Source organism: Anguilla anguilla, chromosome 17, assembly GCF_013347855.1.
Source record: "Anguilla anguilla isolate fAngAng1 chromosome 17, fAngAng1.pri, whole genome shotgun sequence".
Lineage (NCBI taxonomy): Eukaryota > Metazoa > Chordata > Actinopteri > Anguilliformes > Anguillidae > Anguilla > Anguilla anguilla.
In genome coordinates, this window is record NC_049217.1 from 28,350,470 (window position 1) to 28,377,057 (window position 26,588).

The 26,588-nt window shown below is 47.3% G+C and overlaps 1 protein-coding gene, 1 long non-coding RNA gene and 1 other non-coding gene across 4 annotated transcripts in view; 1 reads left to right on the forward strand and 2 right to left on the reverse strand.

Annotated features, from left to right (window-relative positions):
- The window catches only part of LOC118216763 (testis-expressed protein 2-like), a 41,612-nt gene extending 19,594 nt beyond the window's left edge, over positions 1–22,018 (forward strand). Inside the window, exons 2-12 of one of the 2 annotated variants that reach the window (XM_035398223.1) lie at positions 1,274–2,795; positions 5,714–5,914; positions 7,043–7,412; positions 7,818–8,068; positions 8,514–8,657; positions 9,339–9,438; positions 14,196–14,322; positions 16,112–16,228; positions 17,005–17,214; positions 17,744–17,864; positions 18,664–22,018. In XM_035398223.1, the coding sequence (XP_035254114.1) occupies positions 1,293–2,795; positions 5,714–5,914; positions 7,043–7,412; positions 7,818–8,068; positions 8,514–8,657; positions 9,339–9,438; positions 14,196–14,322; positions 16,112–16,228; positions 17,005–17,214; positions 17,744–17,864; positions 18,664–18,867 (3,348 nt within the window). In that variant the 5' untranslated portion in view covers positions 1,274–1,292 and the 3' untranslated portion in view covers positions 18,868–22,018. Of the gene's footprint in view, positions 1–1,273; positions 2,796–5,713; positions 5,915–7,042; positions 7,413–7,817; positions 8,069–8,513; positions 8,658–9,338; positions 9,439–14,195; positions 14,323–16,105; positions 16,229–17,004; positions 17,215–17,743; positions 17,865–18,663 lie in introns of both variants that reach the window. The other variant, XM_035398222.1, reaches the window with a different exon arrangement.
- Positions 22,019–22,294: 276 nt separating this feature from the next.
- Positions 22,295–23,705, reverse strand: LOC118216764. Its single transcript, XR_004763065.1, has 3 exons — positions 23,425–23,705; positions 23,200–23,298; positions 22,295–23,002 (listed from the first exon to the last, which is right to left on the reverse strand). It is a non-coding gene; the product is annotated as an uncharacterized LOC118216764 (long non-coding RNA).
- Positions 22,703–22,837, reverse strand: LOC118217469. Its single transcript, XR_004763221.1, has one exon. It is a non-coding gene; the product is annotated as a small nucleolar RNA SNORA50 (small nucleolar RNA).
- Positions 23,706–26,588: the final 2,883 nt, after the last annotated feature.

Consider the following 26,588-nt stretch of genomic DNA (forward strand, 5'->3'; position numbering starts at 1 on the left):
TGTAAAGAATGAAAACTAGCTGTCTGTATTTTACACACACATCTGCATTGTTTACCCTCTCCCTCTCAATGGTAAATCAAATCAGAATTCTAGTGTTTCGTTGCTATGGTGCGGCTGACTGATCTGGCACAGGTTGTCAGGGATGTTGTCTTTCATGGTATCTCGCTGTTTGACACCGGATTACCCAGCATGCACCTGTCCCCGACTCCCCCCCAGATGACTGGCTTCTGTGGCCTCCCACCCTTCGAGTTGTTTGTTTCCAGCTTTCTGAATGAATGAGGCTGCTCGTTTGATCAGTGTGTTGTCCTGGGCGGTCTGTGAGGTCATGGGCTCGGCTCGCTCAGGCTTCCTGCAGCTTCGATGGGATGGCAGGCTGGCCAGGAGAGAGTTGCGGTGCTCCAGACGGAAGATGAGCAGTGCCTGGACCGATGCTCTTCATAGAGGGGACTCCCTGCAGCTCTGGGACCCCCAGCTGAACTTGATTATGTTTTTTATTTTTTTTTGCTTCCTCTTAGGGAAGCACAACCCACCCCCCACAGCTTGGCATTTTCACTGCCTGCCTCCCCCCCCCCCCTTCCCCAATTTTCCACTTCAAAGACTCCCCATATCAGAACATGCTCTTTATTCTGCAGAGTCTATCTTATTAAATTTAACAGTGCTGCCGCACATGGGGAGGCTTCCCCTCTCTCTCTCTGCTAATGCACTGCGTGTCCTCACGCGCACTCCAGTGTTTGTGCGGTAATGTCTCACCGCACGCTTTCGCCTCGACTAAAATTAACGCTGATGTTGGGGGGTGGGGGTGGGGGGGAACTGCATTAATGAGTGACCTGAAGGTTACTGCTGGAAACCCCTTCTCTCCAGCGAGGCTCAGCTTCTGCGCGTCGCAGCGTGAGGGGCAGTTTGTGAACGGCTGTACGCGTCTGGCTGAAGGTATCTGCTAGGCACTCGGGGCGGTAAATGTCAGGTCCCCCGAGGGAGCCAGTCTTTCCGGAACGTTCTGTTGTGAAGGGAATTGTCAGAGCTGCAGGGAGGCGCTGTGGCATTCTATGAAGTAAAAAAGAAAAAAAAATAGCTATTTTATGCATCGCTACTTTTACCACCGTGAACCTCCAAACGGAAATGCGGAAATGGGTTGAGCTTCGTTTTGAACCTTTTTAAGGTGCCAGATCGCTCATATGTGATTAGAATGTTCTTAATTGACTCTTAACTCTCGACCTGAGGCTGACTGATCGTACGCCTAATGATGCATGATGGGAATGTGTGTTCCCTGCAGGGCGTGACGCAGCACTGCAATGAGCAGCCGCGGCCATGCGGACAGGTCTGGTCCCATGTCCTCTCGGCTCCCCGCCATGCCCAAGCTGCCGGTCCCGCGCTCGGCGTCCCGGGAGACCGTCGCCGTCCACTTCTCTGCACTGGGGAAGGAGGAAGAGGAGGAGGAAGAGGCTCTGCGCGAGCCGGCTGCCCCCCCTCCCCCCCGTCCTCCTCCTCCTGCGGCGGAGTACGACCCGAGCGTGGTGACTGCGGAGGAGGCCAGCGAGGACCTGTTTGAGGCGGAGGGCGTGAACAGTGCGGGGGCGGGGTCCTCCAGCGCCCCGCCCCCAGCCCCTCCTCCGGCCGCCGGCTCTGCCCACAGCCCCGCCTACTCCGCCCCGGAGCGGAGAGTCCCGCCCCCTCGTCCCCCCCCCATCTCTGGCTCCTCCCCCTCCAGGTCGACGGCCCCGGCCTCGCGGCCCTTCCTGAGCCTGGTCAAGTCCCTCTCCGTGGACGAGCCGCGGGAGGGCGTGGCGGTCCCGCCCACCACCAAGCGTCAGCTGATGAAGACGCTGGTGAAGTCCCTGTCCACGGAATCGTCCGGCGCCGACCAGGACCCCTCGAACCCCTCGTCCTCCTCCTCCTCCTCCTTCTCCTCTTCCTCCCGGATCCCCGACTCGCTCCTGGGGCTGCAGCTCTTCCGCCAGTTCACCCAGCCGCGCGCGGCGGCGCTGGCGGCGGCGGCGGCGGCGGCCGGCACCGTCGCCGGGGGCGACTCCAAGACGGCCCCCTCCTCCCCGGCGGCCTCCCCGGACAGCCGGCCCTTCTTCACGGTGCAGGAGGTGGAGGCGCGGCTGGAGGACACCCGCCGCCGGCTTTCGGAGGTGATGTACGAGCCCCTGCAGCGCCTCAGCAAGATCATGGGGGACGAGGGCGGCGGGGCCCGCCTGAAGGGGCTGTCCTCCAGCGCCACGGAGCTCACCAGCCTGGCCGGCTTCAACGGCCTGGCCGAGAGCAACAACAACAACTACTGCATCAAGGAGGAGGAGGGCCTGGACTGGGAGGGGGAGATCCCCACGGGCGGGGCCGGGGCTGGGGCGGGGTCGCCGGGCAGGGCCACGGGCACCAGGTACCCCTCGCGGGGGCAGGACACGTGGTCCATGTCGGCTCTGGCCAGGCAGGACGATGAGGAGTTCGTCGAGCTGTACAGTGACTGCGTCGACGGGGAGGCGGAGCCTGCCGCAGCCAGCGAGCCCCGCCCACCTCAGGAAGAGAGCAGACCGGAGGAGGAAGAGGAAGCGCCTGACGTGCCCTACATGACCCTAATAGTCCTGACCTCTCTGCTTTACTGCTGTTTCATCCTGCCCCTCCCCACCTACCTGGGCGGGGCTCTGCTGGGGGCGGCGCTGGGCTTCATGCTGGCCATGCTGTTCGTGTGGCTGGCCGCCCCCCGTCGCTCCGGCAACGGCCCCCAGCGGGCCACCTGCAGCAGCGAGGCGTGGAACGTGGCGCACCTGGACGTCAAGGAACCCGACATCTTCAAGGTGGGTCTGCGTGCCCTTTGCTCTGAGTCTTTGTCAGGTACCAGAGGCTTCGTACAGATGACAGGGCCAAGAGCAGCAACAGTAAATGGGTGGGTGTGTGTGAGTGAGCATGTGTGAGTGTGCGTGAGTGTGCGTGAGTGTGCGTGAGTGTGTGTGTGAGCGTGTGTGAGCGTGTGTGAGCGCGTGTGTGCGAGTGTGTGTGTGTGTGCGAGAGTGTGTGAGTGTGTGAATGTGTGTATGAGTGCGTGAGCGTGTATGTGTGTGCGTGTGTGAGCGCATGTGTGTGTGAGTGTGTGAGTGTGTGAGCGTGTGTGAGTGCGTGTGTGAATTTCCCCGCCCGTTCTGTCACAGACCATAGGTCTGATCTCACAGAGAATGCTCCTCTCTGGCCTCTTTCCCTCCTACTCATTGAGGGTGCTCATCTTGTAGTTACGTTTTTTTTTTTTTGGTTTTTTGTGCTCTTTGTCCCAGCGCCCAGTTACATAATGTTACATAATATTAGAGGTCATTCCTCTTTCTGCACTTCCTCTTACAGTGACATCATCAGCACTTAACACAGAAGTGTGCCTTTGTTGCTTGATTAAAGGTGAAGCTCTGGCATGTGCTGCTAAAAAGCAGTTTTGGCCATTATCCTGGATGCCAGCGCTTGGATTATACCTCGCAAAGGATGGCCTAGCCCTGACCGTTGTTCTCTGGCAAAGAGAGACCGAACAGTGTCCACAGCAGGGAGCCTCGCTCTGATTGGTCAGCCTGCGATGGTTGGCCTTGAACTCAACCAATCAACTAGTGGTGCTCTTTTGGCGTCAAACCGTTTCGCTGAGTATAAAATATATTGCGCATGATTCAGGAGCTGAGCATTTGCCAAATTTGGTCAACAAAAAAAGATCCTGTATTCATGTGAAAGCCTGTAAGCACAGTAGGATTACTTGCCCTCAAACTCTAAATACTGGAATTATGATCCCACAATGCACTGCTCCATTAAAAAGGAGCCACAATGAAGAAAAAAAATGAGACGGAGGTGTTGGCGTGACAGCCAGCCGGTGGAATCCGTCTCGTCAGTCAGAGCTGTGGGTGTGTTGGGTAAAATATGGGTGGAATGCGGTGACGACCATTTTAAGCACGAGGAAGATTCCGAAAGCCTGGCTCGGCCGATGACTCCTGGCGCTCGAGTTAGCGACAGGCATCCCGTAAGGCTAGTTGCGTGCGCTCCTCAGGATCGTTGGCTTTAGTACCAAGTGCAGTTGAGGCTCACCTTGTTATGATAATACAGACTCTAAGGGCCTGATTTATCAAGATCTTCAGCGGGCACACGCAAAACTAACAACACAGTCAATGATTGGTGCAAAACAAAAACCATGACCCAATCACTGGTCATGTTACTGGTTTTGCTTGTGCTAAAATGCAGGTTTTGCAGATTCGTAGTAAATCGGGCCCTAAGAGTGTCCCCCTACTGACCCACCGAAACCTGCAGTCAGACACTCACCTGTCAGACTTCCCAGGTACGTTGCCCCAGTGCCTGAGCAGGAAGGGGATGTCAGCCTGTCTGTGCAGACGTTACGCAAGTATCTGCTCTAATATGTAACCCTGGGAAGGGTAGGTTTTTTAGAATGTTTTTTTATTTTTATTTAATTTTATTCTAGAACTCTAAGCGTTCTAGAACTCTCGTTGCTTTCAGTTACCATTAGTGATTGTTACATGACCGATGGAATGTTCAGTTAGGAACATTCTAGTCACATACTTGTGACCTCACACCTCGAAGGGTTAAGGAATGATCTCAATGTGCTGGGATTTTTTGTTATCTCTCTCCCCTTTATCTTTCTTTCTTCCCTCATGCCCTTCCCCGCGTTGGTTATTATTGACATGTATATGAAAACTCCTTCATTTAAAATAAATAAATAAATAAATAAATACATACAATTTCACAGAAAAAAGTAGTGACTGTGCCATGCTAATCCTGTGATAGCTCACTCTTCACTTACCTCTTCCTTTTGCCTGGGAGTGTGCCTGGTCGACTTGGGCACCCTGAAATGAAATTCAGCTAACATAAAAAGTCAGTGTTCTTGTCACGGTTCGCCAAGTTGAGTTTTAGTGCTTGCTGAAATGGCCAGATTGTGTTTGCGAGGAGAGGAGAGGAGAGGAGAGGAGAGGAGAGGAGAGGAGAGGAGAGCACAATTGTATTTAATTGTGAGTCGGAGTTCAGGGTAAATGTGGACTGGAACCAGGCCACTGTCAGCAGTCACGGTCCAAAGCCCATAAACTGTGTTTTTATGACCAGCCAACCTCTCTGTGGTTCAAGTGAACTGAATGTTTTTATTGCCCTTTGTTATTCTGTTATGTTCTTCGCCATTGCAGAGCCTCGCAGGCAGAAGAAACGTCCAGCATGCGACACACTGTGTAACATTTCAGACCCTGGAGCAGTCGTCTGCTGCACTGGTTCCAGAGAGCCACAGGGCCTGCAGTGTTTTGCTGTTACTCTGCACTTAACTAATTGACCGATTAAAGCAATTAACTAGACACTTAAATTCAACTCACCAGTTTTCTTAGGGCTAACCTGGTTGCTGTTTTTAAGCTGAAAATAAAAAGCTAGTTACAACCTGCAGCTCTCCAGGACCAAGGTTGCAGACCAGTCATTCCCAACTGTGGCCCTAGAGATATACTGCCCTGTAGGTCTTCCCTCCAACCCTAACAAAGCCACACCTCACTCAACAGCCAGCGATCTTGTTGAGTTGCTAATTTGTAGCGTCAGATGTGCCAAATTAGGGTTGAAATGAAAACCTGCAGGATGGTAGATCTCCAGGAACAGGGTTGGTTACCAATACATTGGTCAGTTACAGGCTACACAGTTTGAGAATTATTATTATTATTATTATTATGATTATTACAGTAATGTAATGGCACACTCTGTGGTACCCCACCAGGGCTGGATGAACCAGATCCAGAGCTACGACCCGGAGACGTACCACGCCACCCTCACGCAGTCGGTCTTCGTGCGCCTGGAGGGGTCGTCCCTGCGCCTCTCCAAACCCAACCGGAACATCGCCCGGCGGGCCACCTTCAACGAGCCCAAGCCCGACGTCAGCTACATCAGCCAGAAGATCTACGACCTGACCGACAGCAACGTGGGTCCCCCCTGCCCCCAACTGTCATAATATCATACCCCTTGTTGGGTCCCACCCCAACTGTCACTCTTCTTTCACTGCCACATACCTCGTGTCGGTCACCTAGGTCTAGGTCAGCCAAACGATCCGTGACCTGACCGATGGTAAGGTGGCCTTTGTATGTCATTTGTACATCTTGCTTCCCGTGCAAATTGCACACGCTAGTTCCCGGTCAGATTTTACCCAACAGTCTGTTACCATCTCACCTGAATAGGTGTGGTGCTTTCATCTGAACCAATGCACTCTGAATCATCTGCATTTACACCACTACAGCGCAGACCCAGACGTCTGAGGACGCTACCAAGCCCTGGTTATTTTCATTGTTCTCGTTCATCGTAACGTAAACGTTTCTCTATTTGAGGTCACATCACATTTATTCCATTCGAATACTAACAAATACGTGTTCCTAAAGCTCAATACGCAAATATCTGGGCTATTAACAACTAAAACCATTTATTAACTCAATTAATCTGATCTGCCATTCTACCCTCTGGTGTTGCTAATGCTATTGGCCTTACATTGTACCATCGCACCGGTTATTCTTTTTTGAGTTGCATTATTAATACATAATGTGGTCTTGAATACGAAATATAAACAGAGTAGGATAATTCTGTTAGCCCTTGATAAATAATGAAAACAATAAGTTCTTCTTGGTAGTGGCCTCCGGCTCTTGGTCCCCGTTGTACTTGTTTACAGGGGAAAATGACATATGTACTGGCCTGCGTATATTTCCTTTATGTGCTGCCATGGATTATATATTGCCGCATTACCTGTGTGCTGCATGATGATGTTCTGAGCCCCCCCCCCCCCACCCAGACTCTGAAATGGCTGTAACCTGCAGGGGCTTTAACCCTCTGAATAGTAGATTATTTGGTAGTCTGTGTTCTAGAGTATTGCTTCAGTTACCAGTTGCGATTGTGACATCAGCAGCATGAGAATGTTTTGTTAAGAACATTCTTTATGTGACCTCACACCTTAAAGGGTTAAAGTGCATACACGGAGCCCAGTGTGGTGTGTGATGACGATGGCATCTCGCCAGTCAATCCCTGTGAATAAGAGGCATGCTGTCGGTCACGCTGTCTCCTGCAGATCTACCTGGTGCCCTCGAACCTGGCCACGAAACGGGTGTGGAATAAGAAGTACCCGATCTGCATCGAGCTGGGCAAGCTGGAAGACTTCATGTCCCAGACCCAGACGAGCAAGGGTGGGGCAGACGAGGAGTGGACAGCGGCGGCGGGGGTTGGGGAGATGGGGGAGGTGTCTGGGGGGAGCGAGGAGCCCAAGAGGCCCCACGGGACGCCAGAGCGGGGGTGGGCTTCGGCCCCCGGTGGTGATGGGACCCTGTTCCTCTTTGGACGGACGGGGCGGGAGAAGGAGGAGTGGTTCCGCAGGATGACTCTGGCGTCCAAGCTGAAATCGGAGGCCAGGAAGCCCCAGAGCCTGCCAGGGAGCAGGAGCGGTGAGTCCACACACTGCCCGCTGGCCTGCTCATCCAACAAACTCACTGCCCATTGGCCTGCTCATCCAACAAGCAAGCTGCCCATTGGCCTGCTTGTCCAACAACCACACTACCCATTAGCCTGCTCGTCCAACAAGCATACTACTCATTGGCCTGCTCATTTAACAAGCACAATTGCCGTGCTGGTCAGTAATGACTACTGAGTGATATTTTTATTTATTATCCGTTCATTGGACATTTACCCTATTCAGCATCACAACTGATAGTGTGACTAGGCCAGGGCACATCGCACTCATCTGAATACTGTTGAGTTCTGCGGTGATTCTCTGCGCACACGGGTTTTGTGTCGAGCGTTCACGTGTGTGACCATTCCCTTCTTTGGCCCCGCCCCCTCCCCACCCCCAGCCTTCGTTCCCGCCCACAGCCGCAGCAGCAGCCAATCAGGGGGGCTGTCGCACAGCCGCAGCAGCAGCCGGAGCAGCCTGGACGAGCTGCTGGCGTCGCAGCCCCGCCCCCGCGAGCTCAGCGGCGGCGGCAAGCAGAAGGCGCTGCTGGACTACAGCGTGTACATGGCCCAGTACGTGCCCGGCCAGCCAGCCACGCCCACCAGCAGCCCCGTGCACAGCGCTGAGAGCAGCCCGGGGGCCAGCAAGAAGGTATGGATGGGGGGTGGGTGGGGTGGGGGGGCAGGGTGTGTTATACTGGGGTTCTGGGGCGGGGGCGGGGGTGGGGGGGGGGTGCAGGGTTGGTTATACTGGGGTTTGGAGGGAGGGGGTGTGGGTTATACTGGGGTTCGGGGGGCAGGGGGAGGGCAGGGTTGGTTATACTGGGGTTCTGGGGCGGGGGGGGGGGGGGGGCAGGGTGGGTTATACTGGGGTTTAGGGAGGGGTCATGACGATGTCTTCTCCATACAATAGACTCAGCTGTAGGATATCCCAGAACCTTCCAGAGGAACCTGTAACCCAGTGTTCCATTTTCGATATAAGAAGGTGGGAGGGGTGCGGAGTGGGGAAAGTGGGGGTCTGTTGTGGCTGCGCGGGTGATGTGGGTGTTTAAAGGGAAGACGGGGGGCCGCTCACTTGCTGCGTTTTCCCCTTCCAGTTGCCTAGCAGCCCCAAGGAAGAGGCGGAGCCGGATGCCTGGGTCAACGCCTTACTGGGTCGGATCTTCTGGGACTTCCTGGGGGAGAAGTACTGGGCCAACGTGGTGTCCAAGAAGATCCAGATGAAGCTCAGTAAGATCAGGGTGAGTGTATGAAGCCGGCCCGTCAGTGCGGTCACGTCCGTGAGCGTCTGAGAGTATCCCTGCGAAGGTTACTGCAATACTCCGATCAGCCGGGTAGATAGTGCAGAGCATTACATTTCAAATCAAAGTCAAACCAAATCCTGCAACCTTATATTTGTGAACCCACACCCTGAGCTGGCCAGAGGAGGGTGGCCCCTCCCTACTGAGTCTTCTTCCTTCTCAGGTTTCTTCCTACACCTCCAGGGAGTTTTCCCTCGCCGCTGTTGCCTCTGGCTTGCTCTGGGCTGGTTTAGGCCACGGCAGATTTATACAGCTGGATATATTCCCAAGGGCACAATGGCAGTGTCCTACCTGGGGATCAAACCTGCAACCCTTACAAATTTCCTGCCCATTCTACTACACTGCCACCCAGAGCTTTGGGGAATGCAATGCTGCCATGGTGTGTGGGTTGCTGAGTGTGGACTGTACCATGTTGCCAGCTTGTGGGGGTAGTTGAGTGTGGACTGTACCATGTTGCCAGCTTGAGGGGGTAGTTCAGTGTGGAGCGTACCATGTTGCCAGCTTGTGGGGGTAGTTGAGTGTGGACTGTACCATGCGGTCAAGGTGTGGGGGTAGTTCAGTGTGGAGCGTACCATGTTGTCACTGTGTGGGGGTGGTTGACTGTACCACGTGTGTTTACAGCTGCCGTACTTTATGAACGAGCTGACTCTGACCGAGCTGGACATGGGCGTCGCTGTTCCCAAGATCCTGCAGGCGTCCAAACCCTCGGTGGACCACCAAGGTAAGAGCCTGAGAGCTGAGAAGAGCTTCTGTTAGCTTCAGCGTCACATAACTCCACACCATTCCTGCTGCACTCACTGCTGCGGACGATGCACTGCAGTCAGCCAATAAGCTGAGATCTACCTCTAATGGGCTGTGTGGATATAGACTCCATTTTGTTTCAGAGGATAACTGTACTATGCTCAATGACGGAAAGATACCCTGTAACAAAGAGGAGGTAGTAGGCCAATGGAAACTAGAGAGCTTTACATTGAGCTAAGGAAAGAGAGTCAGGCGGAAACAGATGTATAAAGCAAAGTCTTCCAAATTTAAAGAAGTAAACGATAAAAAGAATTAGAATTTTGAAGAAGTGGTTAAAAAGAGAAAAATAGGGCCTGGGTTTTTCCCCCTTCAGACACAAAGAAACACTTTCTCTAAAGGGCATTACGTAATAACTAGCTCAATGTGAAGCCTTCATAAGCATCTCATAACGCCTTATAGCAGCACTTTCGTATTTACTGCACACTCATAAACATTTATGCCAAATAACATAAATAGTCAGAGGTTGTATGTCGTCATCATACGCCACACGTAAATATGACATAAATGGCAGATTATGTCCATTTGAACCGTTAATAAACTGTTAATAGACTTTAAAATGGCGCCTGTGGTGCGTATGAAGTGCTAATACTTTATGTAAATCCTGCTGAGGTGTTGAGCAACCTCAGTACTCACACTATGATATGCTATGCTAGCAGGATTCATTAAAACCCAGTATGTCCCTCGTCTCCTTAATTAATGACTGAATAAATTAGCATTGTGCCAGACAGGCCACGGTTTGATTTAAACTTTGGGGGGGGGGTGGTTTGGTGAGGGAGCTTCATTAATTCCTAATTAATTAATTTGTTAGTTCCTGCTGCGGGCTCAGTGGGGGGTGTGTGTGTGGTGGGACGGGGGGGACGGGGGGACGGGGGGGAGGTTGGGGGTTGGTGTTTTTTCGGGGGTGGAGCTGCAGTATCGAGTCATCCATCAGTCTGCCCCAGACAGACAGCCAAGGCTAATGGCTCCTAATTGCACGCGCGCATGCCAGCTCATTGCTCCATCAAAGGCCCATCACTCCCCTCCCCCCTCAGACTGTACTTTAAACATCACTGGGGTCCCAAATACTTTCATTAAAAAAATATGGCTCCTCGCGGTGTTTCATCTCGCACTTTCATGTTGCACTCGTATCTTCATCTTGATGTTGAAGCTGTTTCATATCATATCTCTAGTAAATCATGCCTCACTTCTAGTCTGTGACTTGCTGTAACTTCACTGACTTACTCTACGCTTACCGTGTGAGAACTAAACCTGATGCTCATGGTTTGCGGGTAGCTGATACTTTATGGGAACTGTACCTTATCTGACCTGTGTTCTGCAGTCGCTACGGCGACCTTCGGCGTGCGCTTATTGTGGGTCGCTTTGGATCAAAGCGTCTGCCAAATTAAATGTAATGTAATGGAATTCAGTGTGTCTGCTGGCCTTTGCTTTCATTACATTACGGGCATTTAGCGAATGCTCGTACCCAGAGCGACTTGCTCAGCTGTGTGCATTTGTACGCACAGCATCCGCTCGTACAGCTGGATCTATGCTGGAGCGGTTCAGGTTGGGTGCCTTGCTCAAGGGTACAACAGCAGTATCCTAACTTTGGAATCGAACCTGCAACCGTCACAGGTTTACAAGCCCAGTTCCCTAACCATTTAATAGTCAAGGATTGGCCGGGATTTGTTTGTGACGTCACAAACATCTGCTAACGTTTGCTACATTAAACGGACGGCAGGGGGTACAAGTCGCCCTGCTGCCGCAGAGCGGAGTGGTCAAGTTGCCGTGTGGGACTGAATCGTGTCCTGTGAGTAGGTGGGGGGGCTGTCCTGTCGGCTGCAGTGCAGGCGAGGGTCGGGACTTTGAACAGAGGGGGTGACGTGGCAGAACCTGGGAAGGTTGAGGACGAGTCGGGCAGCAGCATTTTGAATCATCTGTCGTGGCTGTATGGCACAAGCTGCCAGGCTTGCGAGGAGAGAGTTACTTCAGAACACTGAAACTGGATCTTTATTTGACTCGTTTACATGGAAACCCCCTGAATTAACATGTTTTTCTAGCGCTGTTTAAAGGTGGATGACTAATACTTTATTTTTAAAAATCCCATGACAGCCATGTTTAAGCCCATTCGAGCCCTAATAACTAAAAGCTGTATGCTCGGAGCACACCCTGGTGGCTGGCACTGGTTTTACAATTACACAATGAATAGTTTTAAAAAAAAATTTTATATGCCCTGAAGGATGTACTTTATTTATCAAGTATTCAGATATTTCTGTTAAGACTGGACGGTGATTGTAGTTGAAAGCTGTTCTGTGCCCCGTCAGTGCTGTGGGGTGCTCAGCCTTTTACCTACTATGCCATTCTGATCTGAAATTGGCTGGTGTGGGTGCAGGTTTTTTTTTGTTTTAGCCCAGCACTAAGACACCTCATTTTATTCATCAGTGTCTTTTGTTGAATCGGTGCTGTGCTGAGACGACAACCTACACCCACACCGGCCCTTTCTGGATAAGATTGGACACCCCTGGGGCTAAATGATCTAATATCCTTGACACTAAGTATTCAACAGACTGTTCTGCCCAGGAAAAGTGTATTTTGAGATGGATTCAATCACACTTTTTTTTTTTTTTGGACAGAAGGTTTATGTTTTTTTTTTTCTTTTTTTCTTCTTCAGTTAGCAGACGGGCCCCTCTATTGTCACAGTTGCTATTATCTCCGTGGCAACGGGCGAAGGCGCTGATGCTAATGCGACGTAGCCCGCCTGCCAACTTCAAACGAGCGTTCGTTCAGTTGCGCCCCCTCTCTTCAAAGGGCCCTGAGATCTCTCTCTCTCGGGAGAGAGAGGGGGAGAGCAAGCCGCAAATGAGAACTTCAAACGAACGATGGATGGGAAAGAGGAAGAGGAGGGGGGGGGGGGGGGGGTGGAGGGCAGGTGAGGTAAAGACAGAGAGGAACAGGAAGTGGGCAGAGGTCTCTGGGAAGGGACAGAGCGAGACACAGGATGGCGCTACGCCTCAAAAAGGAGACGGCTGAATTAGCCGCCTGAGTCAATAAGCCCGTGGGTTTAAAATGAAGAGAGAAATCTCAGCTATTCGTTAGATTGGCATTGCAGGGGGCATCCGAGGCTGTGAATGCTTTGAATGTTTCACACATTATTCAGATGTTTAGGCTGAAGGAAGACTGGAGAACCAGTGAGCCTTGGCCATGCTTCACCGGTGACGTCTATCGACAGAGACCTTGCAAGTCCATTTATCAACCGCCCCGTTAATTCAATTATATAACGTAAGGATTCATAGTAAAGGACTCCCTCATTATTGCCCAAGAGGGAAATTTTTTAACGTTGAGAAAAGAAAAATCTTAAGTGCAGAACGGCAAATTCTGAATTACGAAGGCTGGTATTAATGCTCAGGCCGACCCCCCCCCCTCCAGCCCCCCCCCCACAGCCTCCTGCTCCCACTCACAGTCTCACACAGTAATTAACTCTGAGCAGTTAATTAACGGGCTCGTTTGCAAAGGCCTTCACGTAGCCCTGTCCTGCATGTAAGGGAGCAGTGCTCCAGTCATCACCGCCTACACCTCCCCCCCCATTCCACCCCCCCACCCCCTCCTTCCCCACTGTGCCTCAGAAGGCGTGTCCCTCGGAGGGAGTGAGGGCTCACTGCTGTGCTGTCAGTGGCCAGCGGGAGCTAAATGGACGTACCGGAGACGCCCCTGCGGACAAAACTACAGCCAAGACCAGCTGGGATTCTAGGCTGGCTTACGGTGGTCTAAGCTGTGTTTTTGACACTTCCAGCTGGTCAGTGGCTGCTCAAAGCTGGTCTCTAGCTGGACAAAAAAAGTTTATTTTATTTTATGTATTTTCATTTATTTGACAGGGACAATACACATTGGTCAACATCACTATTATGTGATGTAAATGTGCCAGATTTAGCTAGATCGCTAATTTCCATCTGTTAAGCTGGTAGTGTAAACTGGTGGTCAGACTGGTGGACTAGCTGACTATATAGGCTGCTCAGCTGGTGAAGAGCTGGTTAACCCAGCTTAAAAAGTGTCGGAAGCACAGCTTAAACCAGCGTGAGCAGTTTAGGCTTGTTTAAACAGGAATTTTTAGCAGGGATATCACACCCTCACAGATGGAGAGGTGTGAGAATTTTTTGGTTCTCAGCACGTGTGACTGTGTGTGTCCAACATGGGTCATTCCAACAGCTCGCATGCAATGCTGCTGTGTTCTTAAAATGGTCAGAACTTACCTTAACTTATTTTCTCTTTTTTCCCCCTTATTTTTGAAAGTAGAGAAAATGAAGCCAATTTCATTTTTCAAAAAAACTGCTAAACTCTTGGGTGCTTTACATGACAGTGATTTAAATTGAATCTGAAATAGTTTGAAAAGGATTCCGTTTTGGAAAATACTTCAGATGTTTAAAATGTGTTTCTGCTAAGCAGTATTTAAATGAGGTATTTGAAGCATGAGAGAGCTGGTACTTGAATACAAAGTGTTTTCACATGCTTCATATAAAAAAAGCAGTTGGGCTAGTTTATTTGTAAATAGTTGAAAATGTAATTTTCAGATACATGATATTAGTATAGTACTGGTATTTGACCCAGGTTTGGTGTGTGTATATGTGTGTGTGTGTGTGTGCTTGTGTGTATGTGCGTGTTTACATGTACGTGTGTGTGTGTGTGTGTGTGTGTTTCTCCACGCAGGCCTGTGGTTTGATCTGGAGATCTCCTACACCGGATCCTTTCTGATGACCCTTCAGACCAAGATGAACCTGGCGAGGCTCGGGAAGGAGGGGGAGGGGCTTCGATTCGGCGAGCCGGGCAAAGACGGGTAAGAGCACTGCCACCGCCCCATTGGCTGCACCCCCCAAACTTCTGCCACAGCGACGCCCCATTGGCTGCACCCCCCAAACTTCTGCCACAGCGACGCCCCATTGGCTGCACCCTCCGAACCTCTGCCACAGCAGCGCCCCCCCCACCCCCACCCCCCAACCCCGAACCTCTACCAGAGCAGGCACTCCCAAAACCTTTGGGCGCATTTTTAATTTCGAAGAATGGAAATGAATTGTCCTCTGACATTCAGAACTGCAGTTGTTAAGAAATGAAGTCGTTTGTAGAAGTGCTGTAGTTGGGAGACCGTCAGAGTGAGAGTGAGTTTCTTTGTTCCCTTTTTTCTCTTTTTCTGCTCTGTAATTTTCTGGCTTCTTCTGAAGAACGGTTCCCCCAAGCCCTTTTTTTAGTCTTTCCTGTCGAGAAAAATGGAAGGAAAAAGACAGAGGACTCAAAGAGCTCAGTAACTGGCTCTCAGTCCCTCACATTATAATTGATTAGGTAGATGTAAGTAGTTTTATTCGAATGAAAGTTCGACTTCTCATCAAAATGCAAAAAATACAGCAATATGCTATATCTTCTGTTCTTAAGTATTTTTTGTGTATTTTAACCTTTTAAATACAGATGCCACAACTTCCTAATGTTTTAGCTGCATACCTTCGAAATGTCAATTCAAAACGATAATTGAAAATATAAAGTTTATTTGAGAGGTTATTATCCATGTACCAGGGCACCCTTGGTCACCAGCGACCTGCTAACCGCTAACAGGTCTTACTCTACCCTTCTCTCTTGTCCGCTCTCTGTTTGGACGCTTTCTTCTGTGGATGAAATTTCCTGTTTCTGGTGAGTCTTGTGTGCAGTTCTCAATGTTCTTTTCTTGTTTATTTTTCCTTTTCTTTTTTTTTTGGGTGTGTATTCAGCCCTAGCAACATCAGTGCTCCATGTGTTGACAACGTGACCAATAGAGGCAGTGTCAATAAAGTTTTGGATTCTCAAAGTTAAGATTAACTTAAATGAATTCCTATTGACTCTGGTGTTCTATGACCACAGTGGACACAACACTGGAACTAGCTCCGTTGGATACGATGCACTGAATTAATCTAATCACTCTTGTGAATAATTAGATTCATTCATTGTTTTTGTTGTTTCAGAACAGAGAGCACGTTCCATATTTTTTCTTAACAGAGTGTGAAGTGTTTCTTATTTGAGATATTTTTTATCGTGACAGCATGGTGAATGCGTTTGATTTCAGGTGTGTCTATCGTGACAGAGCAGTAAGTTTGATTTCAGGTGTGTCTGTCGTGACGGAGCAGTGAGTTTTTGATTTCAGGCGTGTCTGTCGTGACGGAGCAGCGAGTTTGATTTCAGGCGTGTCTGTCGTGACAGAGCAGTAAGTTTGATTTCAGGTGTGTCTGTCGTGACGGAGCAGTAAGTTTGATTTCAGGTGTGTCTGTCATGACGGAGCAGTGAGTTTTTGATTTCAGGTGTGTCTGTCATGACGGAGCAGTGAGTTTTTGATTTCAGGTGTGTCTATCGTGACAGAGCAGTGAGTTTGATTTCAGGTGTGTCTGTCATGACGGAGCAGTGAGTTTTTGATTTCAGGTGTGTCTGTCATGACGGAGCAGTGAGTTTTTGATTTCAGGTGTGTCTATCGTGACAGAGCAGTACGTTTGATTTCAGGTGTGTCTGTCGTGACAGAGCAGTAAGTTTGATTTCAGGTGTGTCTGTCGTGACAGAGCAGCAAAGGCGTTTCATTGGTTGACTCCCCTGTACCTGCGTTTCAGGTCCAGACCGCGAGTGTACTGCCTGGCCGACAGCGACGAAGAGTCCTCCAGTGCGGGGTCGTCCGACGAAGAGGAGACGCCTGAGGTTCCCACGGAGAAGAGCTCATTGCTTGGGGCGGAAGGGTGAGACCTTAGACTGCAGACAAAAACGTGGACGAAGTGACTGTGACATCACTGTTGACTTTTACACGGGCTTGGCGAAAAAGCGCTTTGAAACCGCCAACGTGCAGTTCGCGAGCGCCGCCATGTTGTTCAAACTGGAGCCAGAGACTGCCCAGTAAGGAAAAGGGGGGGTGGGGGGGACCCTTTTGTGGCCATTACATTACATTACATTCATTTGGCAGACGCTTTTATCCAAAGCGACATACAAGAAGTGCATTTTCATGATCGTAGACAACTGCTGAACACGGGTTCAGTAAGGTACAATTACTTATTTTGTACAGCTATTTCTAGCTATGAAGCCATGAAGTACGGGCTGGGTCCATCCATGTTGTGGACTATGCGCATAATATCTCCATCGTCAAATGAATAAGTGAGTCACTGTCTTGATAAGTGTAGTGCTCAGCTGCAGGTGTGCCACAGGTCTGAAGGTTACTACCATTGCCACAAAAATCAATCAAGTCAATCAATTTTTATTTGTGTAGCGCTTTTAACGAAGCAGCTTTGTCACGAAGCAGCTTCGCAGAGAACCGGCCCCCAAAGAGTAAGCCTAGGGCAACAGTGGCAAGGAAAAACTCCCTGGCTGATAGCAGGAAGAAACCTTGAGCAGGACCGGACACAAAAACGAGGAGGAAATAATGACTTTGGCACACGGTATTATGTCCTCGGCTGTGTTTTGGTTCGTAGCGGCCTTAGCGGTCGTCTTTGCCGGGTGCTGACTCGCCCCTTCTCTCTCTCAGCTACGCTGGGGGCCACAGGCCCAGCAAGATCATGCGCTTCGTGGACAAGATCGCCAAGTCCAAGTACTTCCAGAAGGCCACGGAGACGGAGTTCATCAAGAAGAAGATGGAGGAGGTGTCCAACACCCCGCTGCTGCTGACCGTGGAGGTGCAGGAGTGCCGCGGGACGCTGGCGGTCAACATACCCCCACCCCCGACGGACAGGATTTGGTACGTTCCAGCCCGAGGCTGGGCCCATTAAAACAGAGTATCTCTCTCAGGGGCATTTTCTACTATCCTGACTTTTCTACTTTCCAGCTCCACTGATCCCCTGAGGGTGTCAGATAGTAGAGGGTCCACCGTACCCCTTTTCTCTTTATAAATACTTTTAAATTGATTCCAACTCTTATTTTGTATTACTATATATATTTTTTTTTTTTCTTCCTTAAATTTCACTCTTCAGATCAGGGTGAACTGCAAACTTTGCTATGCTGCCCTCTGTTGGTCATAAGTAGAAATTGCGACTGCTGGAACTGGATCGTCGTCATCACACGGATTTGGAGGAGGGGCGCACAGCCCTTTGTTCTTAATTACTCTCATAATGTGTCTGCGTGGGCCTGGTACAGGGGTACCTAATCTGTGCAGAAAATGCAGAAGTGCTACAGGAGGCCGTCGCGTCCGAGCTGGTAGAGCTGTGGGTGCCGTAGACCTGGTGGATCTGGGACGACGACATCGGTTTGACACCCCGTCTGATTTACAGGTACGGCTTCAGGAGCCCCCCCCACCTGGAGCTGAAGGCCCGCCCCAAACTGGGGGAGAGGGAGGTGACGCTGGCGCACGTGACCGACTGGATCGAGAAGAAGCTGGACCAGGAGTTTCGGGTACAGTGACGGGGAAGCCGGAGGTCTTTATCGGTGCACACAGACCCACTGTGGGACGGGCTGGAACTTCAGCCAGAACATGCAGATGCCCCTCAGTGTTATTTATGTATTTATTTATTTATTTATTGTCCTAGAGGGGCATTAAAAAAACACTCTGGATCGAGATTAACGGAAACTAATTTTGGGCTAAAAATGTTATGTTACTTTATTACATTATCATTGGAGCTTAACTGAAAGGTTTAGCACTAGCTCAAGAGTAATGTGCAGTTCGTTTATCACGATTAAAACCATTTTCCTGGCCAGGTGGACTTCATGAGATCAGATCAGACCAGCGTGGCCAAAACGTGTGTGTAATAGTAATGTACTCGTATTTCCTTAAAGGTGTGTGCTGCACACAGGGCTCGGTTGCTTGATGGTGGACTTGCCCGCACCACTACAGCCGTATCATAAGCCTTATGTTTATTGTTATGTCTGTGGCAAGCCTGGGTCAAATACGCATTCGTTTTGGATTCAAATACTTTTCTACGCTTTACTGATCTTGTCTGGTGTATTGGAACCAATGAAATACTCTCAAAAAGTGCAAACACCTCGCTTTCTGGTCATGTTGGCAGGCTCAATGACACCAGGCAAGAGCAATAGATCACAGAACAGTATTTAAATCCGAAACAAATACGTGTTTGACCCAGGTAAAGCACGCTTGCCGCAGGTGGACTGCATCCTTCGCTGTGCTGCCTATGCAAGCTGCTGTGCTGTCATGGTGACTGTCTGCTGCTCTCTCTCCCACGCCCCCCCCCCACAGAAAGTATTCGTCATGCCCAACATGGACGACGTTTGGCTGCCCATAATGCACTCCGCCACGGACACGCGCTCCAACGCCGCCGCCATGACAGCCGCCGTCGCCACGGCAAAGGATCCGTGCCCGGCGGACGCCGAGGGCGTGGCCCCCGGTGAAAATGTGAAGGGCCTGCAGTTTACAGTATTAAAGGAGGGAGAACCGATGTGAGGGGAGCCGGTTGGGGGTCAAAGGTCGGACCAACCAGCAAACAACCAAAACCGTGCCACATTCCTACCACACGTGGTCTGCTGGGGCCAGGAGTCTTTTGCGCTCCCCCCCCCACCCCCTTTTTTGTGTTCAGTTCTCCGCGGGGGTACAAGGCTGAGGGTACCCCGACCCCCCCCCGCCCGCCATGAAGTTCATAAGAAGAAATGAAGCCATTTGCTGCTCTTCCGTAGCCTATTTTTACGTGTGACAAACGGACTGTGGAAGAAGGCGTGTCTTGTCGTTTTCGTTAATGAAGGGGAACAAAACGAAAGCTCAGCTCTACCGCGGAAGGGGGAGAGATGGCGGCTGTGGAACTACCCGCTGACGTATTGCCCCGCCGCCCGACCTTCTGCGCGCAGCGGGAGAGAGAGAGAACGCACACAGGTGAAAACCTGGAGAAGAGAGAGGGCAGGACGTGGGCTGCCGAGTTCTGGTTCTGGTTCTGGGTGAACTGGGATTCGGGAGTTTTGACTTTCGCTTCCAAGGGGCTGGTTTTCAGTGCTGCTGTTTGAGCTGCACTGAACGCCTCGGGACGGAAATCACTGCTGTGAAAGTATGTGCCGTCCGTGATGCTGGGCAGCGCCCTCTGCCTGTCCACAGCGGTACTGCACGAACAGTGGGCAACCCACAACCTCACGCTCTGAAACGCACTGCAAAGGGAGGTGGCAGAACTTCGAACTTTCTTGCGCCCTGTCTACATGCATTGTGTGTGTGTGTGTGTGAGAGAGAGAGAGAAAGACGTCTTGTTTTAGCGACTAATGCACATTTGCTTTAAGAAGCAGACCTGCCTGTCACTGCCCGCGCCCCCCCACCCCCATACAATGTGCTGCCTGTGTCACCCATCACTACCCCCATCCCCCCCAAAAAAAAGCTTTGTCCTCCCCCAACCCTGAAAACCCATTCACTAAGGAGCCATAACCAGGGGTGTGTGCAGTGATGCTTTGAGGACTGTGTTCAGTTTCCACCTTAAATGAGGACGCACTGTACACTAAGTAAACTAGAGGCAGAAATCCTGTGTGTGGATCGTACAAGCTTTGTATGGTGAAATTATGTATATGGGGCCTTTTTAAAAAAAAAAAAAAAAAAGATGAATGTACGAAATATTCTTTGTCAGTTAAAAATGTTTGATTTCTCTGAAAGAAAGCATTAATCAGCAGTATGGATTACATGGGGGTGGGGGGGGAGTGACGGGGGTATTATCGATTTGCCTCGGTGAGATTGAGATGGTTTTTTTTTTTTTGTAAAACGGTTTATATAGAAGTGAAGTGACAGTCGGGAGTGGCTACAGCTGTCCCACACTGTAGTTAATTTAAGTCTAGCCTCGCTTGTTGGGCTGATAGCCAAGGCTTGCTCAGAGACTGAGCGTCTGAAATAAAACCTCATCTTCAGGAGAACCCTCACCCCCTCAACAGTATATTAATGTTTCATATGGAATAAGTACATAATAAATATTTCAGCGGCCCGGGTCTTTAGAAGAGCCGTAACCATGAGATGTTAGCCATACTATGCAGCAGCCTCTGCCAGGAGACACACAGTAATGGCAATACATGCTTTTGTGATGTTTTTAGTTTTTTTTTTTTTTTTTTAACTACGCCAAGTCATTCCTGTCACTCAGAGCATCGAACAGTGATTATTCTGCATGGAAACAGAGTGTAAAGACACTAGCAAACGTCTCTGGCAAACTGACATATAAGGTATCTGTGTTTTATACTGGAGATACTGGGTGAAATTATTTATTTTGCCAAGTTAAATTCACATGTATGCACTGTTGTTGTCCTTCTTGTTTACAGGTTGTTTAGAGTATGATACGTTTCTCGTGTAAAATGTATTTCTTTTGTAATGGCAAAAAAAAAAAATAATAATCAAAGAAACAGCGATGTGCTATTGGCACCTGTGCCTTTAAAACAAACACTAGCTCCTCCCCTCGAAAACGACTGGGATTCCACACATACATTAATTTTTAAAAAGTGGCTCTCACTTTAAATAAATCTCTGCCTTTTTGAACGAGTTTGAAGAAAGAAAGAATGGAGAAAAAAAAAACAAGAATACAATGTTAATCTAACTTTTTGGATTGTTCTAGGTTTATTTAAATTAGTTTTTGCCACAGTATCATCATCTGTGTTCTTCAACGGACAGTCAAGATTCTCCCCTGGTCACTTGTGAGAATACTCTTCCTCATTTAAGAAGTCATGTTTTTCATACAAGCACCTGTTTCTTTCTATAAAATAATAATTCATAATAATAATAAAATTAAAAAGCCACTTTCACAGCAAGCCTGTGGAAATGATTAAAGGGAGGGCATGCATCAAGCTTCAGACTTATTTTGCGGGATAGGCCTGCTGCAACGTCCTGCACATGGAGTGTGCTCCAGCACTGCAATATTAATGAAGAAGAGGCTCATGGGACATGTAGTGTATAACCGTAATTATGGGCAGGATCTCAAACTACAGTACAGGCAGGCATATGTGAAGCTTTGAATCAAGGCTGCTCAATCCTGTTCCTGGGAACATGCCCTGTAGGTTTGGATTCCAACCCTAACAAAAGTGCACCTCATTCAACCGCTGGAGATTTCATCGAGCTGATAATTAAGCGTTCCAAATTAAGGAGAGTTGAAACCTGCAGGGGGCGGTAGATCTCCAGGAACAGGACTGGGCGGCTCTGCTTTAAGTGAATCATCAGTGGATTCATTTAGAGGCCCATCTGATGGTGTGACTGTACACACAGGCCTGTGTGGAAGCTCACAGACCCTGTTCACTTTCCTGTGGTAATGCCTTCATTTTACTGGAATTGTATTAATTCATATATATATATACACACACACACAATTATTGCCATATTGTTGATTTATCTGTTCACCATACAAGCCTTGTTGAGATTTTAAAAATTGTTTTCGAAGTTATGATGCAGAGGAAGCCTTTTAATACTCTATCATTTGTAAGTGATAAAATGGTGCGAAACCTGTGTCGTGTAATACCCCTCTTTTGTGTGCAATAACTACAAGCAGTCAGGACGACAAAATGCACTATGTTCAGCAGTATAGGGAATATTGTATGAAGGTCGACTTATGAGGAATAAAGGTTTTGCGGTTTGAATAAATCACGTTCTCCCCTTATGACTATTGTTCCCCATCTGAATCATTAGACATTGTCTGTGGTCCTGTGGCACAGTTGTGCAAAACACACAAACATTGTGGGTTTGACTCCAGGGGCCTGCATCTGATTAAAAATGTATACATTCTAATGTCACTTTTGATTGAGATATATATATACACACACACACACACATCCATCTTGGGAAACATGCCAGGGTTCAAGGGTTGCCATAGCAGCCATACCACTTTGAAAGGTCATATTTTTGGCTATGGGTTTTTTTTAATTTATTTTTATTGCTTAGCAATCACATGCATTGAATCAACAGCAAAATGTATAAATTGACTTGGATACAAAAAAAGGGAGAAGGGGGGGGGAAAAAATGCTGCTAGAACTGGGGGAAAAAAAGCTTTCTAGCAGCAGTTACAAGGGATGTTTAATCCAGCTTTTTTCCAACCAAAGTATGCTTTGTTAAAGACCAGGGAAGGCGTTTCATAAAGCAGGATTTTGGAGTTAGCTGGGTAATTGAGTGGAGTACAGAGTCCAGATCTGGGAGGGTTCCACTCGCTGTGGTTATTCGGCTAACTCCGTAATCCTGTTTTGTGAAACACAGCACGTCACCAACCCAGACGGCAAATTGACCAGGTTACAAGGGAGAAAAGACTGGCAGAGCGGGTGACCGTTCTACTACAAAAAACAAATTGTTCAGATGTAACTTGCTTTTAAAAGAGCAGCTTGGTAGAGACGCCAAAGAAGCCCCAGTTATAACAAGCGTTTCTCTCGCACTGTAGCTTGGCCTGTGAAACCACAAGTAAGGCTCCACAGGTTCAAAGACAGTGCAGACGGCCAAGTCGCAGGTGCTCAAAGAACGACCACACCAAGACTGGAGACTAAACCATTTTTTTTTTATTTTATATTCACAGAAAGTTTAAGAAATTATACAATCAGTCTTCTCCCAGGTAGCACCAGCCGCATCGGGATTTCTTCGACCTCTGTTCAAAGGCAACCTGAAACAAACGGGGGAGGTTACCGTTGCTGCTTAAATGTGCAATGCAGATGCACGTGCCAAGTAGCCACGGAGCCGTTCTTGTCAGTAACAAAAGTTGACTTCATTATTTCATTCAGAAGTCTAACGCGTTAATAACATCATTCGTAACGTTTCGTAGCAATAAATGGAGGTCAAGCAAGTACATCGTTACGTTACCTGTGTGCCCAGACGCGGCCTTCCGCTCCTTAAGCACGTGGCGTGGACGGAGGGCACGTGCGCTCCGCTGCTGCTGCAGCTTCGAATGTTTGAAACACCCTGCAGGATAGTAAGTGCGAAATTAATTTGTTAGTTTGATCATGAAACGTAGCTGAAAGTTTGTTTCGCCCATCTGTAATAAGCCCGTCGATAGATAATAAAAGGGAAGACGAACACAACGCTTACCTCGTACCGCTTAGGTAGCTTGTCTGCACAAATTATCCGCCTCTAACCTACGTAGGACTCCAAATCCACATTGTCCGCCCGAATATAACCAGCTTTCCGAACAAACAGCTGAAATTGAGTCGTCTTGTGTAACCCATAATTCGTTATAGTTTTTTATTTTCGTTGTAGTGCGAACCTTCCCAAATCAGAACCAGTAAAGCTGTTCCTCCTCTTCCCAAATGCAAGAGCATGCCACTCCGACTGCATTTATATAAGAGACGTCAGCATGACACGTACTTCCTGTTAGTTGCTAAGCAACTACTTCCTCACTTCCTTGTACCATAGAGTCCCCTCACACGTGACGTAGGAATACATTATTATTATTTTTGCAAATTTAAACAAGTTTAATATTCCTGTACGCTTGTTCTAAGTGAAACAACTGGAATTAAAGATTCCAATTGCATGATTCATTTGATAGAAGGCACTGGCGCTCATTATGTCTATTTTACTATCAATTGACCTTTCTGAAAGCTAATTCAAAAAGAACCTTAATTAGAAACGGATGGCTAGTATTGACTGGGAAAGAATGAACATTTAAATGTACGCTACACGAAGCTTTGATTTATGTTAGCGTTTTGAAATAAATTCGCAAACTCTCCAGTTAATACCTCACCGTTCTTTATTTATTTACCAACAGACAACTGGACAGTTTAAATGCAAATAAATACTTGCGCTTTGGCCTGCATGCCTAGCCTACTTGTGGATGGAGTTAATTCTTCTGGATGAAGATATAATCATAGAGCAGTTATTAATTATTACCTCAGGTTATAGAAGTGTCTCCATTTCAATGGGAACAAGCACCAGGAGTGAGCCCTACCCTTGCTCTGGAACAATCATAGACTGTAGGGAACAATTGCGACTGCAGGTTTTTGATCCATTTCGACGCCGAAAAACTATTTCAGCTGCTTCTGCTGTGATGCGGTCACAGCCTGCCGCAGTAGATGTGTCGCCTAGGAGACGGCCTGCATCAAATCACGAAGATGTCCGGGTGATTTGTCCACGAACGGGTGAGAACTATACGAATAACAACATACATAGGCCTAATACACGCAGATCTGAAACTATTCTGAACTACAGTCTTATGTCCAATAAGTGGAAAAATGTTACAATGCCGTTTTGTGATAAACATGGATACGAAATCATGTTTATGTAACAGCTAAGGCGAAATAAAAATGAATTGAAATGTTTTTCCTGAAATTTATTATGAAAAATGTGTTGCAGTCAATAATGCCAAAACACATATGCCTAAGCCTAATAGCCTTATGTCCAATAAGTTGAAAAATGTCAAAAAATTTGAAAATGCCATCTTATGATGCATATTGATAGGAAATCATGTTTATGTAACAGCTAAGGCGAATTAAATGAATGAAAATGTTTTTCATGAAATTTATGGTGAAAAATGTATTTCAATAAAAAATGACAAAATACATAAGACTATAATAGCCTTATGTCCAATAAGTGGAAAAATCTCCAAAAAAATTTAAATGCCATCTTATGATGCAGATTGATAGGGAATATTGTTCATGTAACAGCGAAGGTGAATTAAATGAATGAAAATGTTTTTCATGAAATCTATGGTGAATAATGTATTTCAACAAAAAATACCAAAATACATAAGACTATAGCCTTATGTCCAAAAAGTGGAAAAATGTAAAAAATTTTACATTGCCATCTTATGATGCAGATGGATAGGAAATCATGCTTATGTAACAGCGAAGGTGAATTAAATCAATGAAAATGTTTTTCATGAAATCTATGGTGAATAATGTATTTCAACAAAAAATGCCAAAATACATAAGACTATAGCCTTATGTCCAGTAAGTGGAAAAATCTCCAAAAAAATTTTACATTGCCATCTTATGATGCAGATGGATAGGAAATCATGCTTATGTAACAGCGAAGGTGAATTAAATCAATGAAAATGTTTTTCATGAAATCTATGGTGAATAATGTATTTCAACAAAAAATGCCAAAATACATAAGACTATAGCCTTATGTCCAATAAGTGGAAAAATGTGAAAAAAAAATCAAATGGCATTGTTTGTATATTAATGGATAGGGAAACGTTTATGTAACAGCTAATGTGAATTAAATGAATTAAAATGTTTTTCATGAAATCTATGGTGAATAATGTATTTCAATAAAAAATGCCAAAATACATAAGACTATAGCCTTATGTCCAATAAGTAGAAAAATGTGAAAATTTTTTAAATGCCATCTTATGATGCAGAGGGATAGGAAATCATGTTTATGTAACAGTGAAGGTGAATTAAATCAATGAAAATGTTTTTCATGAAATCTATGGTGAATAATGTATTTCAATAAAAAATGCCGAAATACATAAGACTATAGCCTTATGTCCAGTAAGTGGAAAAATCTCCAAAAAAATTTAAATGCCATCTTATGATGCAGATTGATAGGGAATATTGTTTATGTAACAGCTAAGGTGAAATAAATGAATGAAAATGTTTTTCATGAAATGTATGGTGTAAAATGTATTTCAATATAAAATGCCAAAATACATAAGACTATAGCCTTATGTCCAGTAAGTGGAAAAATCTCCAAAAAAATTTAAATGCCATCTTATGATGCAGATTGATAGGGAATATTGTTTATGTAACAGCTAAGGTGAAATAAATGAATGAAAATGTTTCTGATTAAGTTCATAATGAAAAATGTGTTTCAGTAAAAAATACCAAAATACATAAGACTATAGCCTTATGTCCAATAAGTGGAAAAATGTGAAAAAAAAATCAAATGGCATTGTTTGTATATTAATGGATAGGGAAACGTTTATGTAACAGCTAATGTGAATTAAATGAATTAAAATGTTTTTCATGAAATCTATGGTGAATAATGTATTTCAATAAAAAATGCCAAAATACATAAGACTATAATAGCCTTATGTCCAATAAGTGGAAAAATGTAAAAAATTTTACATTGCCATCTTATGATGCAGATGGATAGGAAATCATGCTTATGTAACAGCGAAGGTGAATTAAATCAATGAAAATGTTTTTCATGAAATCTATGGTGAATAATGTATTTCAATAAAAAATGCCAAAATACATAAGACTATAGCCTTATGTCCAGTAAGTGGAAAAATCTCCAAAAAAATGTAAATG